The 17,984-nt window shown below is 43.4% G+C and overlaps 1 protein-coding gene across 1 annotated transcript in view; it reads left to right on the top strand.

The window, feature by feature from the left end:
• The window catches only part of Abca13 (ATP binding cassette subfamily A member 13), a 367,979-nt gene that overhangs the window by 220,704 nt on the left and 129,291 nt on the right, over positions 1 to 17,984 (top strand). The window contains exons 42-43 of the mRNA XM_045135973.1: positions 7,774 to 8,044; positions 13,085 to 13,174. Coding sequence (XP_044991908.1) covers positions 7,774 to 8,044; positions 13,085 to 13,174 — 361 coding nt within the window. The remainder of the gene's footprint in view (positions 1 to 7,773; positions 8,045 to 13,084; positions 13,175 to 17,984) is intronic.

The following is a 17,984-nucleotide window of genomic DNA, read 5'->3' as shown; positions in this document are numbered from 1 at the left end:
CTCAGCACCCTTGTGGCTTTGTGTGTGTGTGTGTGTGTGTGTGTGTGTGTGTGTGTGTGTGTGTTTGTGGATGTGTGCATGCTTTCTGTTTCTCTTGCTGTTGCACACAGCACCTGTGTGGCTTTGCATGGTGACTGAGAGGCAGGCTTTGGAAGCAAGCCCCTGTAAGTGTTGAGCCAGTCCCCAGCTCCAAGCTTTTGTTTTATACATGGGGAAAACTGAGGGACTGTTACTTGTCCCACATGATCAGTGCACTCAGAATAAGCCCCACTGAGGCTTAGGCATGCTGACTGGTGCATGGGGCTAGGTTGTAAACCTTCTCTGTGAGAAATTCACAAAATGTAAGTCCAACTTAAAGGTGTCTACTTTTCCTTAAAACATATTCTCCAAGGAAACCTGCAGCTGGGTGGGGCTCTTATAAGACTCACTGGATTTCAACTCACTTGTGTTGGGAAGGACAATGTGTTATTCATGCCTGTTTTTATCAATACAAAGGGCATGGCTGGTATGTGGGTTAGAACAGCTCTCACATATTTCATTTTTACCTCATTGTCCATGTTGTATCTTTTCACAAGATTCCCTCAGTCCTGAGGCCTCTTGGAGCTTTCTTTGTTTTGTTTTGGTTTTTGGTTTTTCGAGGTAGGGTCTCACTCTGCTCCAAGCTGACCTGGATTTAACTCTGTCATCTCAGGGTGGCCTTGAACTCATGGCAATCCTCCTACCTCTGCCTCCCGAGTGCTGGGATTAAAGGCATGCACCACCACGCCCGGCTCTCTTGGAGCTTTCTTTACATGTCAGAAATGGCCTTGCCTCTAGCTATCTCTTTGGACACATTACCTAGGACCCAGCGTGAATCATGTTCCATGGTGGTGGAGTGGCTAACAATTTCATTTATATATTTGACTCCAAGACCAAGAGTCTCTTGAGAACTTTATATAGCTAACGTAGAACTTATGTAGAATTATATCCTTAATATAAGGACCTAAGTAGAATTTACACAAGCAAATACTATATTTAATCTGAACTGAACTTACTTGACAGCTTCTCACAAACTTGACTTAATCATAAATGAATGAAACATTTGAACTACATGCTTGTTTTTGTTTTGTTTTGAAGTGAGTGTTGAACTCAGAACGTTTTAGAATACATTCTAGCAAGTACTCTACCACTGAGCTACATTTTAACCCCATCTTCCATTTGTGCTTCAAGGCAGAATCTGTATAGCCCCCATTGATCTCAAACCCATAGTCCTCCTGTCTTAGCCTCCTGATTGTTGGCATTGGATTATAGATGCTAGGTATGATATATAGCTTGAATTACATGACTTTAAATGTTTGTTTTAATATGAAGATCTATAACTAAATGAACAGAGAAGTATACTATTTCTATCTCATAAAAATGTGTTTCATTTCCTGAATATGCATACCAATTTTTACAAAATAACTGTGGGTTACAGATGCATATTCATTGTTGAAAATACTCAGAAAATTGTAAAGAAGAAAATGCAAATAGCTATAATCTTGACTTGTACATATCTATCTTCTAGTAGGCTGAAAAGGGCTTATGCAATTGTATCTCTGCACATTAAGAACCCTTATCTTGTCAAGTATGTATGTATGTAAGTATGTATGTATGTAGAATGGGAAATTATTTGATGAAAGACAACTTTCAATTGAAAGTACCTACACCACAATTTACATTTTTTCAGGTTAGTATTAGTCTTTGTCGTAAATTGTACTTATTCTGCGTGTATTAGTTTATAACATTTTTCAGCTGATTTTTTTTTTTTGTAACTACACATATAAGTTTTTATTCCTTCCATACTTTTTGGTTGCTTCGTGCTGTTAATGCTTTGGATTATATTCTCTTTTCCTTTTATCACACCAAGATGTCTTCAGGTTTGCCCATAAACATTTCTTTGAAAAAAATTATATAATTCCATTTTCAATTGTTTTATTCATTTTGTTGTAGTTACCTTTTCATTGCTAGGACAAAGTACCCAACCAAAAGCAGGTGACGGGAAGAAAGTTTTTCTTTTTTCTTTTTTTGACTTATAGTCTTGAGGGGAAGCTCATGATGGCAGGGAAAAGGAATGCATAAGCAGAGGTCGAGTATTACCCATGCCACAGCAGGTGAAAAACAGCAGCAGGAGAGTGAGCAAAACTCTAGCAAGAGAGAGCTGGCTATACTGCCACTAAGCCCACTGTGGCCGTTCAAATGTATGCTCCCCATAGACCCAGGTGTTTTATTAAGCTTACAACTTGGGTAGGTCCAGCCAGAAGGTGTGTTTGGGGCCAGATCTGGATTCCAGTCCAAAGGTACAGCAGCAGTCTGAGCTCTGGGATCCTGCTTTTGGCTGTTTGGTTGTTTCTCTCTGCTTGGATGTGTGGAAGCAGCTTCTTCTGCCACTGATGGAACTTCCCCCGGATCTGCAAGGCTGAAATGAATCCCTTCTTCCCCTAAACTGTGCCTGGTTTGGATGTTCAACCCAGCAATGTGAAACTGTCTACAACATTTGTCAACACACAAATTCTGTAGCCATGACTCCATCTCCCAAGTCACCACTAGCTTGAGACCAAGCATTCAAACACATGAGCTTATGGGGGACACCTAATTCAAACCACTGCACACTTATAAAATTTAAAAATTTGTCCCATATAATAGTTTTTAATGGCAAACATCTTCTATAGGGTTTTAAAGGCTGAACATCATAATCCAAGACTTATAATACTACAAAATATAAAATTGTTCCTCAAACAGAAAACACCATGTCTGATCCCTGTGATGAGTTGTAGCCATTCTAAAAGTACTGTGCAAAACAACTTATTTAAAATATTTTTATTTTGCCAGATGCGGTGGCACATATCTTTAATCCCAGCACTTAGGAGGCAGAGGTAGGAGGATAATCATGAGTTCAAGGCCAGTCTGGGCTACAGAGTGAGTTCCAGAAGAGCCTGGCCTAGAAAAAGACACCACCTCAAAAACCAAACCAAAACCACAATCCTCAAATCTAAAAGACTCCTACAAAATATATAACTCTTCTTTCTGGTCTTAAGCATTTTATGCTCAGCCTGTTTTGGAACTAGCTTAATAAGTTCCAATATGTTATATATTAAGTTGTTTCTAGTTTCTTATGGCTATTTTCTATAAGATGACACAAGTCACATTTTATGTTCAATGAATTTACATTTAAAAATATTTTTATTTATTTATTTGAGAGAGAGAAAGGGGTGGGGGCAGATGGGTGCTCCAGGGCTTCCAGCCATTGCAAATGAACTCCAGACTCATGCACCACCTTGTGTATCTGGCTTATGTGGGTCCTGGGAAATCAAAACTGGGTTTTTTGGCTCTACAGGCAAGCACCTCTCCCACTAAGCCATTTCTCTATTCTCTGAATTTTCATTTTTACTAATACAACTATTTAGCTAAAAGAAAATTCAAAATGACATATTTATTTCTCACAAATAACTATAAAGATCTATTCCCCACCAGAAATGTAGAGTCAAATTCATATCCTTGAAGAGTCAGTAATAATAGGTGCTAACATTATTTTGAATTTTATCACTTGTGAGTTGAAAAGGTAAATTGTTGCTTTATTTTTAAAATATTTACCATTTCTTTCTTTTTTTTTTTTTTTTGGTTTTTCGAGTTAGGGTCTCACTCTGGCTCAGGCTGACCTGGAATTCACTATGTAGTCTCAGGGTGGCCTCGAACTCTCAGCGATCCTCCTACCTCTGCCTCCCGAGTGCTGGGATTAAAGGCGTGTGCCACCACGCCCGGCTTATTTACCATTTCTTAATTTTATGCAATATGTAATCTGCATGCATTCTGAGTAGGCATATTTATTTTGAAGTATTCATCTTAGTTTTATTAACATGAAAGTATTACATTGTCAATGCTTTCATTTTCCAATCTTCAAGAATTCAATGATGGTGGTAATAGCCTGGGCTGCCCACCCATGCCCCAGACTTTCACATTTTAAGCTATTCTTCCCTAAGAGTTAATGCTTACAAAATAGTCATTTGACTCCTCCTCAAAAATACTTAGTGAAGATTCTTTGGGGATTTTCCATAAGCAGTTTGATGGTCTGAGTAAATGGGAATGTTACTGGAGTCCTTGGATATAATTATACTCATAAGTCAAATAAGACAATTCATAACAATTTGGTGCAGCATTTTAATTTGTTCTATTAAATTATTCATGTGAATATTTTTATAAGTTTAGCCCATGAATATTTGATTGGTAGTTGATTAATAATTGTAAACTATATTAGCCTTTTATTTTTCCCATTTATGTCTAATTAGCATATGGAAAGGTGTAGAAAATTTATTTTTGTTAATCTGAGATACACCTTTCCTCATAGACTTGAGTCAGTCTGATGCACATTTTCTATGACTAGAGGCCAACATTCAGAGAGGTTATGGAGCTTTCTAGAAGTCACAAAGTATGTGGGTAGATAGAATTTCAGGCTAATGATGAATGACTTGCCTTACCCCACTGTGACACTCTTAAGGGTCCTCAAGGACTAAGATCGGTGGCTGCCCTTTGTCCCCTCTGCTGTCCTCCTCACTCTATACCAGGGCAAAGTTTCTGTGTGGACATCCAGCATACTCTTCTGTTACATACAGAGGTGCTGGTGACTTCTTGCCTACTGTATACCCACAGGAGAAGGTGTGCATTTAGTAAGTGTGGGTGGTCAGATGTGAGTGTCAGAAAGATGCTCCATGAAGATAGACTGGGTGAGCTGTGGCTTCTGGTAGGCAATGAGGGTATCACTGTACCTTCCAGGGAGTCTTCAATTCCTCCAAACTTAAACAGAAGAAGGCATTCTATTTTCGAGAAGAAAGAGCTCCTTAGTCAAAAGCCAGTGAAGATATGAAACAATTCTCACAGGAAACAGGCAAATATTCAAATTCATCTAAAAATGACTTTCTGCTAGCCCATGTCATGCCCATCTTGCAGATCTGTGTGAGTGTCTGTGCACTGAGTCAGGGCCACAGCATTGTGACTTCAGATAACTACCGAGGCACACACACGGGAAAGGGTCACGTTTAGTTTAACATATAGTTTAATGATGTTCTAAATTTCCTAGCACTAAATTCTCTTGACGAGCCAATTTCTTATGTGCTTTATGCATTAGGAATGCATTAAATTATCACCACAGCCCAGCTGAGCAGAAGAATCTCCAGGGAAGTTATAATGAACACATTTGTTTCTCAGAGATTCAGAGGTTTTCTGAAGAAATGCCAGAACGTCAGCCTTTTTAGAGTTTCCAGCAGATTCTGGTGCATAGTGTGGCTTCAGATCCAGCGCTTGATATCCTGCCTTCGTCGGGTGAACTCTGCTGGCACAGAATGAGTTGGAGAGCTACAGGGGAGGAGTGTCTCAAGTCCAGAGCAGAGGACTGTCCTTTCCTTCCACACCTTATTCTTTGCTTTCTGACCACTGTTCATGTCCATTCCTGCCACCTACCACAGGATACCCTATGCCCTGCTGTGTTACAGTGACTCATCCGTAGCCATCCTCCTCAGCGTCTCTTGCTTGAGCCTGTCGCAGTTACCTTTGCGTTGCTGGCACAAAGCATCTGACCAAGAGAAGCTTGAGGGAGACAAGGGTATATTTTTGCTTAAAGACTTGAGGGAAAGCTCTGTGGTGGTAGGGAAAACATGGCATGAGCAGAGAGGTTGGACATCACCTCCTGTCCAACATCAGGTGGACAATGACAGCAGGAGAGTGTGCCAAACAATGGCAAGGGGGAAGCTGGACTATAATATCCATAAGCCCACTCCCAACAGCATGCCACCTTCAGCGAGGCTCCAATTCCCAAATCACTGCCAGCTGGGGACCTAGCATTCAGAAAACATGAGTTTATGCAGTGGGTACCAGAATGAAACTGCCACAATGGCTATTAGAGGCCAGGCCTCCACCTCATCATGTTCACAGTTCTTTCTTCACCATCTTCAGACTCACCTTCCTACTTGGTCACGTATGGCCACCTTCACCACAGCACTCTGTTCCATTGTGCGTTAGTTATTTCTCTACATTTTTCCTGCTTGTTGTTGCTGTTTTCGCTTAATTTTTTTTGAGGGCAGAAAACAAATAACCCAGTACCTGAAATATACTGGGTCTTTAATAAATACCTTAGACAAATGAAGGAGTAGTATAGAAATGTATATTCATTCCCATTGCATTTCAACCACTATTATGAATCATTTGTCTTTAAAGTGGTTCCTTTTGCTTTTTAAAATTTTATTTATTTATTTATTTAAAGAATAGGCATGCCAGGGACTCTTGCTACTATAAAGGAACTCCAGGTACATGCATCACTTTGTATATCTGGCTTCATGTGGATACTAGGGAATTGAACCCGGGTCATTAGGCTTTGTGAGCTAGCACTTTAACTGCTGAGCCATGTCCCTAGTCCCATTTTTCCTTTTAAGAGCATGTGTGCTTTTTTCCTCTGAGCTACCTTTCACTTTGGTGTTTGTGAACACAGTCTGTACATCTGTCCTTTTATGATGCCAGTTTTCTTGCAAATAGCTTTGTGTCAAGTTTGTCTTGCTGGAGTGCAGTAGTGGGAATCCTTGGAGAAACAAGCCATGTGGTGGTTGGCCATGCTCTTACCCTGTTGGACCTGCTGGAGCCTGTCCAGGGTATTCCTCAAGCACTACAGCAAGCTCAGTGTCCTCCTCAGCCATGTTTGGGCTTGTGGCCCACCCTGGGGCAGAAACACAGGCACAATGTGGTCGATCCCCACACAAGATACGGCCCAACATAGCCGTGGATGGCCCAGTCATAAATTAAATTGTTCTTGAGTGAAAACTTTGTAGATGACAATGTGGTATCACATTATACAGAACAAATGAATACCCTCATGATCCATGGGCTGGGCTTGGACACCCATGCAGGATGCTAAATCTTGAGGGAATGTGCTATAACCGATACCTCAATGGGACACAGCCCATGCTTTTCTTTCAAAATTCACTTGCTAACTTTTATGATTATCCAGGACTATCTGTAGAGGAAGGAGGAGGGAGGAACAGGATTACCTACCAAGACCCAGAGACCCAGAGGACTCCTGTCATCTGCAGAGGAGTGGAGGCCCCCTGCAAGGGCTGAGCAGGCCCTCTGTGCCTTGCAGGGTCAGGCAGTGGGAAAGGGCAGGAGGGGTTGTGGTGGAAAGGAGAGAAGGCAGGTGCCCTGGTTCTTTTCTGACACCCAACTCCCTCCTAACTGTGACTCTATCAAGGAAGTCCCAATTGGGTTAAGGACAGAGAGGAAAAGATTTGGTTGAGGGATGGGAGGGAGCATGGAATACTGGAGGAAGAGCAGCTTTCACCCAGCTCAGCATGACTGGGGCTCACAGAACCACTTACATAGCTGTCCTCCGATGTTCCACGTCCACCTGGCCTCAGGTGCATTCCAGCCACTAAGGGCACTTGACGTGGAAGCCCTTCTCATACCCTCATCCACACTTGTCCCCCTTCCTTGGGAACAGAGGTGAGAAGGAGCCCACAGAGGTATTTTGCATTTAAGGCAAGGTCTGCTCTCCTGCTTCAGCTGTCCATATGGGGAGCCCCAGTGTCTTGGCACAGTGCTTTGGGGAGGGAATGCCATTCTGCGCGTGGGAAGGCCACCATCCGTCTTACTGTGGCCGGCAGGGGCTCCAGGGTCCCTGAGGACAGATGAGGGGGACACTTTAGAACCAGGTAGGAGCTGAGAACTCCACCTGTCTGTATCAAACTCATTCTGCTGACCTTCTGGCCCCTTCAGGTGGCTCTCCCACACCTTGCCCATCTATGTGGACCCCGCGTGAGCCAGCGCAAGGACACTTACTGCTTCTGACCCAGGTGACTGCACTGCTGAAAAAGCGGCTGCTGCACACGCTGCGAGACTGGAGGAACACAGCCTCGGCGCTGGGGCTGCCCGTGCTGTTTGTGGCCTTGGCCATGGGCTTGTTCATGGTGCAGCCTCTGGCCACCACCTACCCTCCCCTCAAACTGACACCTGGCCACTATGAGAGGGCCGAAACTTACTTCTTCAGGTAAGAATTTTTGTTCTCTTTTTGTTGTTTAGAAACCACTCTGGGTGCCTGAACTGCTGAAAACGTGTAGTGGCATCACTGATACATTTAGGAATTTCAAGTTAAATGTTTTCTAAATTTCTCCCTTATAAGGGTGTTGGGGATGTTCCTCAGTGGTGGGGTTTGCCCAGCGTGGCCAAGGCCCTGGCTTTGAGACTCGCCTCTCACCTCTATTATAAATGTATATATTTTTATTAGCTATGTATATAGCGTGTATACAGCCATGATGGTACATGCCATCGTTAGCCTTCTCTCTGACATTCCCCCATGGGGATTGTGGGCCCTGCATTGTCAGGATGGCTATCAGTTATGGGGGAGAGGCAATGTCTCTGTGCATAATGACCCAATTTATGGCTCTCACAATCTTTCTGTCCCCTATTTTGTGAATTTCCCTGAGCCATGTTGGGTTCATTTTAGGGATGGGGTCTTGGGAGTCTCTGTGTCTCTGGATATCTGACTTGGTAGGAGAGTAGTTTGCTATTTTTGAGGTCAGGGTTCACAAGGTTTCACAAGAGTTCACCCCTTCTCTCTCTCTCTCTATCTGCCTCTTTCTCTCTGTCTGTCGCTCTCAAATAAATAAATAAAAATAATTTTTAAAAAATGGGCTATGGAACTATTTAGTTCTATATCTATCTAGTTCTTCCTTTCAGAACTCTCTATTTAGAAAGTTCTGAAAAGAAGAAGTACAGATGATATCTAAACATCTAAAAAAGTGTTCTACATCCTTAACCATCAGGGAAATGCAAATTAAAACTACTTTGAGATTCCATCTCATGCCTGTCAGAATGGCTATCATTAAGAAAACAAATGACAGTAACTGTTGGCAAGGATGTGGAAAAAGGGGAACCCTTCTACACTGTTGGTAGGAATGTAGTCTGGTACAGCCATTATGGGGAAATCAGTGTGGAGGTTCTTAAGAGAGCTAAAAGTGGATTTACCATATGATCCAGCTATATATATCCTAATGACTCCTCTCACTACCTTAGAGATACCTGCACAACCATGTTTCTTGCTGCTCTATTCTTTTCTTTCTCTTGTCTTATTTCTTGGGCTAGGACTTCTAATGCCATACTGGAGATGTGAATTTCTTTAGTTTATTTTTATTATAAAAAGCTTCTTTCTATTTCAGTTATGGTAGTTTTGCTGTGTACAGTAATCTGGGTTGGCAATTATTGTCTTTCTGAGCTTAAAATATGTCATTGAAAGCCCTCTTGGGTTTTGCATTTTCTGTTGAGAATTTGCTGCTGTTCCGATGGGTCTGCCTTTATATATGACTTGGTGTTTCTCTGTTGTAGTGTTCAGTATTCTTTCCTTATCCTGTAGACTTAGTGCTTTGCATATAATGTGATATGGGAAGGTTCTTTTCTGGTTCCATCTGTCTGGTGTTCTCAGTGTCTATCATTCCTGGATGGGCATCTTTCTCCTTAGATTTGAGAATTTTTTTCCTGTAAATTTATTGCATATGTTTTCTAGTCCTTTAGCATGAAATTCTTCTCCGATGTCCATGATCATCAATTTAGTCTTTTCATTATGTTGTATATATCTTGTATGTTCTGTTATTATAGTCTATTAATTTATCATTGTCATTGTTTCAGTGTTCCTGTTGATCTATAATATCTTCAAGCTCTGGTATTCTGCCCTTCCTTGATCCATTCTATTGTTGAGGCTTTCCACAGAACTTTACATTTGACTTACTAATCTTTCATTTATAGTATTTCAGTTTGATTAGGACTAGATTTTTTGCCTTTTTTTTCTTTTTTAAACTGCATATAATTTTATCCCAGGCTGTCCTTGAGCTCAATATATTAAAAAAAGATGATAACCTTGAACTTCTGATACTCCTGCATGCTGATATTGCAGGTCTGTACCATCAAATCCATCTTATGCACAGGTAGTGATTGAACCAGTGCTTCCTGCATGTTATGCAAGTCCTCTACAATGGAACTACACAGCTCAGATTTTTAAAGTCATTATTCTCCCAGTGCATGTGTTTCCAGTTTTCATAAGAGTAGTGTTGGGGTACTATTTCTCTCTCCTGGGCTGCAGTGTCTAACTCAGTAGTAAGACCTTTAGTCTATGTGCGTGGGGCACCAGGCTCAATACCCAGCACTAACCTGAGACTAGAATACTGCCTATAAACAGAATCACTAACACTGTGTTGATCTACTTTGAAAATACAGTAAGAATCAATTAACACACAATTTTCTTTTTTCAATTTGAATCATTTTAGAAAGTAAAGTAACACTGATAGTATTGTGCAGTCAGGAAACTAGTTACTGAGTTTATGAATTGAAAGGATAAAAGCAAATGATAGTAGAGGTTAGTGTTATAGAGTTAGAGAAAGGAGGGCCATAAACATTAAATAGAACAGGGAATCATAGGAACAGGGGAGAGATGAGGCTTTTCTGGCTGAACATAGACTGAAAAGAGAGAGTAAAAAATTGCAGTCAGGCTATATAAAACAATCCTGCTTTCAGGAGGCTGAGGAAGGGAGACTCAATAAACCAGGCCACCTGTGTTTTGTAAGAAAGTTTATCAACAGGAAAAAATGCAGAATGAAAAAGAAAATCAGGGGGGTAGAACAATTTATCAGGACACATACACATGGTCTGGTAAGTTAACATTGGATATTAAATAAGAGGGGAGTATAAGTGTAGGGTAAAGGCCTAGGTGGGGCGTAGGTTCTCACTCGGGTGCTGGATCTGGTCTTAACTCTAGGGGTTCTTTCCTTAGACCCATAAGTGCTGATCGCATTCCTGGGTGGTCTTTTGCAGGTTGGATGGAAGATGCTATTCAGGCATCTGAATCGTCTTTCACTGGGCCAGATGAGAGTCCTGGCCACACCCTGGCTCATGCTTGGAGCCTGTGTCTGTGCCTCCTGCAGAGACTGTGTCTGTGCCCTGTGACTGTGCCTGCTGCAGATGCCATGTCTGTGCCCTGTGACTGTGCCCTCTGTACATGCTGTGTCTGTGCCCTGTGTCTGTTTCCCTGCAGATTGTGGGTCTGGCCAGGTTTCTACCTCACATAAGATCGGTTCTGACTCAAAGTTTACTCCCAACATTCAGAGGCATTTGGCTGGTTAGGTTTCAGTGTATAGTCCTGTGACACTTGCTCTAGGTCCCACTGTGTGCTGTTCAAGAATGTTCGGGGGTGGACAGGCTACCAGTTCAGCAGTGGTCTTATCATAAATGGCTCCCCAGCACGAAGCGAAGAGGAGAGGGTTTTCTCTGCATCTCCCTCTTTCTTCAGGTGCTGCTTCTTGTGCAATGTTTGTCTCTTCTTTCCTGCTCTTTACAATTTTCTTAATGAAAGTTCAGTATGGATCTTCTGAGACTGTTTTAAGCTGTGGCTCCTGGCCAGCACCTGGTGCTGTTGCATGTCTTCTGGGAGGTGAGCCCCCAGACAGTGCCAATCCCTCCAGTAAGGCTCTAGATGTTCTAGTTCGCTCTGTAAAGTTCTCTATTTTACTTTGTTTCTGGAACTAGAGTTTTTGGCAACCAGCCACTTCTCCTGACAGCTGGTATCCAACTTTTCTTAGTTTATTCCCTGACTGCTCTGGAAGACCATACCTGTGTGTTGTCTGTCATCTTAAATATCCTGCACAGTTTTTTATAAATATAAGTTGTAGTGATTTGAAATGAATCCCACTCCAAGTTACTGCAAATTTAAGATGCATGAATTACCTTTTCTTCTATACTTCCTTAAGAAATGTTTTACATGTTATAAAAATTGACAGTTTACTCCATGTTCATTTCTGCATCTTCCTTTAAAGGCATACAAATATCTTTTTTTAAAGAAGTTTAATTGCCATAAACAACCCAAAGGGTGAGCCAGGTGTGGTGGCGCACGCCTTTAATCCCAGCACTTGGGAGGCAGAGGTAGGAGGTTCGCTGTGAGTTCAAGGCCACCCTAAGACTACATAGTGAATTCCAGGTCAGCCTGAGCTAGAGTGAGACCCTACCTCAAAAAACCAAGCCAAACAAACAACAACAACAACAAAACCCCAAAGGGTATGTGTTTTTATCAGCTCATTTTTTAAAAAATATTTTATTTTCTTTATTTATTTGACAGAGAAAGAGGGAGGGAGGGAGAGGGAGAGGGAGAGAGTGACCACTGCAAATGAACTCCAGACATGTGTGCCCCTTTGTGCATCTGGCTAATGTGGGTCCTAGAGAATCGAACCTGGGTTCTTTGGCTTTAAGGCAAACACCTTAACTGCTAAGCCATCCCTCCAGCCCCATAGAAATATCTTATTACTGAGAGTCTCTTTAGTAACTCAGTGTCAGTGACCCTGGCAGTTGGGAATAATTCTTTATTTGTTGACAAACATGAGATTATACTAGTTAAAAAAATCATCATTTAAGTGGAATTAGTGCTCAGGTTGGATTGTGAACTGAAGATGATAAGAAAATGCATCATGTATACACACACACACACACACACACACACACACATATATATACATATATATATATATGTATACACACACACATACACATACATACATACACACACATTCCATATGGTTCTCATGTAGAGACCAAATGATATGAAGGTGACAAGTTGTTTTTCTGGGGATTGTATAATAGGACAAATATTCAGACCAAGCCAGAACTTCAGCATTAAGGGACTCGTTTTACAGATTTTAGTACATGAACATAATGTAATATTATAGTAGATAACCTTTAATATTGTTTTTAAATCCATGAAAGTATTGAAAAATGGTTATAAAATTAAGTAAGAAGATATGAAAAATACTGTGCTGTGAAAGGGGCACATGAAATACATATCTTGCAGCAAAAACTGTGCTTTGAGGAAGTTTCTGTTTTATTCTTTTTCAGTGAACTTCACCATAACAAGTGGGAATGAGCTTGAGCTGAGCCACTGAGAAGTGTTTGCTTGGGTCTGCTGGGTGAGGGACAGCATGAGGTCAGCAGTTGGTCCTTTCTCTCCTTTGGATGTTACTCACAGACATGCTTTATTCTGTCTTACCACAAGCAGCAGTGGGAATGATGACGCGGACCTCACGCACATACTCTTGCAGAAGTTTGGAGACCAGGATCCTCTCTGTGCTGGGGCAGACCCACATGGGTAAGTATCTGGTGCCCTTCACAAAATGGAGACTCCAACTAGGTAGCGCCCCATGGGCTGGGAGGACTGCGTCCCTCCAGGACACGCGCTTCCTGCTGCAAACACGCTCTGCCTGCAGTGGACATCAGCATCATGAGCAGCTTACTAGCAAACAGGTCTAGTGCATGTCATCACATGAACAACCTGAGATGATCTGATTCAGTTTATAGGCACATGATTTATATTATTGCAAACATTAGTTATTCAATTGATTAGTAAAACCCAGAACTAAAAAGAATGAAGTAGCAATTAAGCACAAATTATCTATTAACTGTTACTTGGAAAACCTGGACATATGGAGACATTGGTTATTTTTTAAGTAAGAGAGTACACATACACACACATGCAGTATTTGTCTTCTGACTTATTTTATCATTCATGAACAGTTCCATTCATGTTGCTGCAAATGGTAAGATTTACTTTTTCTTAATGGCCAACTATTATTCTACTATGTTTATGTGCCACATTTATATATCCATTCACCTATTGTGTTACACGTTGGCCAGGTGTTTGTGATAGAAGTAGACAGAATAGTGGTTCTCAAAGTTGGAGAAGGATGAGTAGGATGGAAACAGAATGGTTAATGGGAACAGGGGTAAATTTGGGTGGAATGGACATGTTCAAACCACATGGTTGAAAATTATTTGCAAATTTCAGAATAACTAGTGGAGTAATTTGACTATTTCCAGCAATATATATTTATGATCATGGATATGTTCGATCTCCTGATCTGAGCACTATATATGTGTTGCAATAAGTATTAAATATATCATACACATGTATATGTATTATAGTATCACATATATTAATAATATGTATGCATTTATTGTGTATTCCATTAAAATTAAGAGAACTAAAAAGGTTTGTACATAAGTATGTGGTGAATGACATGATCAGAGGATGATAAGTAGAATTGACTCATCTGTAAAATATTGCTGCATAAATAGTTTGCTTGCTCTCATTCTGCCTGACTTTCACTCTCTGCAGATTTACTGTAGATGAAGTGCTGCTGTAGGGCTGGAAATAACCAGAGGACTGTAGACTGGTCTTAAGGAATTTAATATTCTGGGGAGAGCAAATGAAACAAGTATAAAAACAGCAGTAGTATCTTGAAAGCTAGAAGGTTCTCTTTTAAGTAATAAATATGGAAATATAGACAAGACTGCAATACTGGAAATATATTTCCTCATTTAGGTTGACACACTTTTCCCATTAGTAGTCGAGGTAATTGATTTGAGACTAAATAACTATTAAAGGTCTCTATATGGAAAAAATAAAAGAAAATTAATTATGTTGCTTCATTTTAATCTTCTCTTCAAACACAAAGTGATGTCTTTAATGGAGGTTGCAGTGGTGGTCTCTTCATTCCCCCCTCTCCAGTTAAACCCGCAGTGGTGGTCTCTTCATTCCCCCCTCTCCAGTTAAACCCGCAGTGGTGGTCTCTTCATTCCCTCCTCTCCAGTTAAACCTGCAGTGGTGGTCTCTTCATTCCCCCCTCTCCAGTTAAACCTGCAGTGATGGTCTCTTCATTCCCCCTCTCCAGTTAAAACTGCAGTGGTGGTCTCTTCATTCCCCCTCTCCAGTTAAACCTGCAGTGATGGTCTCTTCATTCCCCCTCTCCAGTTAAACCTGCAGTGGTGGTCTCTTCATTCCCCCCTCTCCAGTTAAACCCGCAGTGGTGGTCTCTTCATTCCCTCCTCTCCAGTTAAACCCGCAGTGGTGGTCTCTTCATTCCCCCCTCTCCAGTTAAACCTGCAGTGATGGTCTCTTCATTCCCCCTCTCCAGTAAAAACTGCAGTGGTGGTCTCTTCATTCCCCCTCTCCAGTTAAACCTGCAGTGATGGTCTCTTCATTCCCCCTCTCCAGTTAAACCCGCAGTGGTGGTCTCTTCATTCCCCCCCTCTCCAGTTAAAACTGCAGTGGTGGTCTCTTCATTCCCCCTCTCCAGTTAAACCTGCAGTGGTGGTCTCTTCATTCCCCCCTCTCCAGTTAAACCTGCAGTGGTGGTCTCTTCATTCCCCCCCCTCCAGTTAAACCTGCAGTGGTGGTCTCTTCATTCCCCCCTCTCCAGTTAAACCTGCAGTGGTGGTCTCTTCATTCCCCCCTCTCCAGTTAAACCCGCAGTGGTGGTCTCTTCATTCCCTCCTCTCCAGTTAAACCTGCAGTGATGGTCTCTTCATTCCCCCCTCACCAGTTAAACCCGCAGTGGTGGTCTCTTCATTCCCCCCTCTCCAGTTAAACCTGCAGTGATGGTCTCTTCATTCCCCCCTCTCCAGTTAAACCTGCAGTGGTGGTCTCTTCATTCCCCCCTCTCCAGTTAAACCTGCAGTGGTGGTCTCTTCATTCCCCCTCTCCAGTTAAACCCGCAGTGGTGGTCTCTTCATTCCCCCTCTCCAGTTAAACCTGCAGTGATGGTCTCTTCATTCCCCCCTCTCCAGTTAAACCCGCAGTGGTGGTCTCTTCATTCCCCCTCTCCAGTTAAACCCGCAGTGGTGGTCTCTTCATTCCCTCCTCTCCAGTTAAACCCGCAGTGGTGGTCTCTTCATTCCCCCCTCTCCAGTTAAACCCGCAGTGGTGGTCTCTTCATTCCCCCCTCTCCAGTTAAACCTGCAGTGATGGTCTCTTCATTCCCCCTCTCCAGTTAAACCCGCAGTGGTGGTCTCTTCATTTCCCCCTCTCCAGTTAAACCCGCAGTGGTGGTCTCTTCATTCCCCCTCTCCAGTTAAACCCGCAGTGGTGGTCTCTTCATTCCCTCCTCTCCAGTTAAACCCGCAGTGGTGGTCTCTTCATTCCCCCTCTCCAGTTAAACCCGCAGTGGTGGTCTCTTCATTCCCTCCTCTCCAGTTAAACCTGCAGTGGTGGTCTCTTCATTCCCCCCTCTCCAGTTAAACCCGCAGTGGTGGTCTCTTCATTCCCCCTCTCCAGTTAAACCTGCAGTGGTGGTCTCTTCATTCCCCCCTCTCCAGTTAAACCCGCAGTGGTGGTCTCTTCATTCCCCCTCTCCAGTTAAACCTGCAGTGGTGGTCTCTTCATTCCCCCCTCTCCAGTTAAACCCGCAGTGGTGGTCTCTTCATTCCCCCCTCTCCAGTTAAACCTGCAGTGGTGGTCTCTTCATTCCCCCTCTCCAGTTAAACCTGCAGTGGTGGTCTCTTCATTCCCTCCTCTCCAGTTAAACCCGCAGTGGTGGTCTCTTCATTCCCTCCTCTCCAGTTAAACCTGCAGTGGTGGTCTCTTCATTCCCCCCTCTCCAGTTAAACCTGCAGTGGTGGTCTCTTCATTCCCCCCCCTCCAGTTAAACCTGCAGTGGTGGTCTCTTCATTCCCCCCACTCCAGTTAAACCTGCAGTGGTGGTCTCTTCATTCCCCCCTCTCCAGTTAAACCTGCAGTGGTGGTCTCTTCATTCCCCCCTCTCCAGTTAAACCTGCAGTGGTGGTCTCTTCATTCCCCCCTCTCCAGTTAAACCTGCAGTGGTGGTCTCTTCATTCCCCCCCCTCCAGTTAAACCTGCAGTGGTGGTCTCTTCATTCCCCCCACTCCAGTTAAACCTGCAGTGGTGGTCTCTTCATTCCCCCCTCTCCAGTTAAACCTGCAGTGGTGGTCTCTTCATTCCCCCCTCTCCAGTTAAACCCGCAGTGGTGGTCTCTTCATTCCCCCCTCTCCAGTTAAACCCGCAGTGGTGGTCTCTTCATTCCCCCCTCTCCAGTTAAACCCGCTGTGGTGGTCTCTTCATTCCCCCCTCTCCAGTTAAACCTGCAGTGGTGGTCTCTTCATTCCCTCCTCTCCAGTTAAACCTGCAGTGGTGGTCTCTTCATTCCCCCCTCTCCAGTTAAACCCGCAGTGGTGGTCTCTTCATTCCCCCTCTCCAGTTAAACCTGCAGTGGTGGTCTCTTCATTCCCCCTCTCCAGTTAAACCTGCAGTGGTGGTCTCTTCATTCCCTCCTCTCCAGTTAAACCTGCAGTGGTGGTCTCTTCATTCCCCCCTCTCCAGTTAAACCTGCAGTGGTGGTCTCTTCATTCCCCCCTCTCCAGTTAAACCTGCAGTGGTGGTCTCTTCATTCCCCCCTCTCCAGTTACACCCGCAGTGGTGGTCTCTTCATTCCCTCCTCTCCAGTTAAACCTGCAGTGATGGTCTCTTCATTCCCCCCTCTCCAGTTAAACCTGCAGTGGTGGTCTCTTCATTCCCTCCTCTCCAGTTAAACCTGCAGTGGTGGTCTCTTCATTCCCCCTCTCCAGTTAAACCTGCAGTGGTGGTCTCTTCATTCCCCCCTCTCCAGTTAAACCTGCAGTGGTGGTCTCTTCATTCCCTCCTCTCCAGTTAAACCTGCAGTGGTGGTCTCTTCATTCCCCCTCTCCAGTTAAACCTGCAGTGGTGGTCTCTTCATTCCCCCCTCTCCAGTTAAACCTGCAGTGGTGGTCTCTTCATTCCCCCCCTCTCCAGTTAAACCTGCAGTGGTGGTCTCTTCATTCCCTCCTCTCCAGTTAAACCCGCAGTGGTGGTCTCTTCATTCCCCCCCTCTCCAGGTAAACCCGCAGTGGTGGTCTCTTCATTCCCCCCCTCTCCAGTTAAACCTGCAGTGGTGGTCTCTTCATTCCCCCCCTCTCCAGTTAAACCCGCAGTGGTGGTCTCTTCATTCCCCCCTCTCCAGTTAAACCTGCAGTGGTGGTCTCTTCATTCCCCCCTCTCCAGTTAAACCCGCAGTGGTGGTCTCTTCATTCCCCCCTCTCCAGTTAAACCTGCAGTGGTGGTCTCTTCATTCCCTCCTCTCCAGTTA

This window comes from Jaculus jaculus, chromosome 16, assembly GCF_020740685.1.
Source record: "Jaculus jaculus isolate mJacJac1 chromosome 16, mJacJac1.mat.Y.cur, whole genome shotgun sequence".
Lineage (NCBI taxonomy): Eukaryota > Metazoa > Chordata > Mammalia > Rodentia > Dipodidae > Jaculus > Jaculus jaculus.
This window is presented reverse-complemented; position numbering and strand designations above follow the sequence as displayed.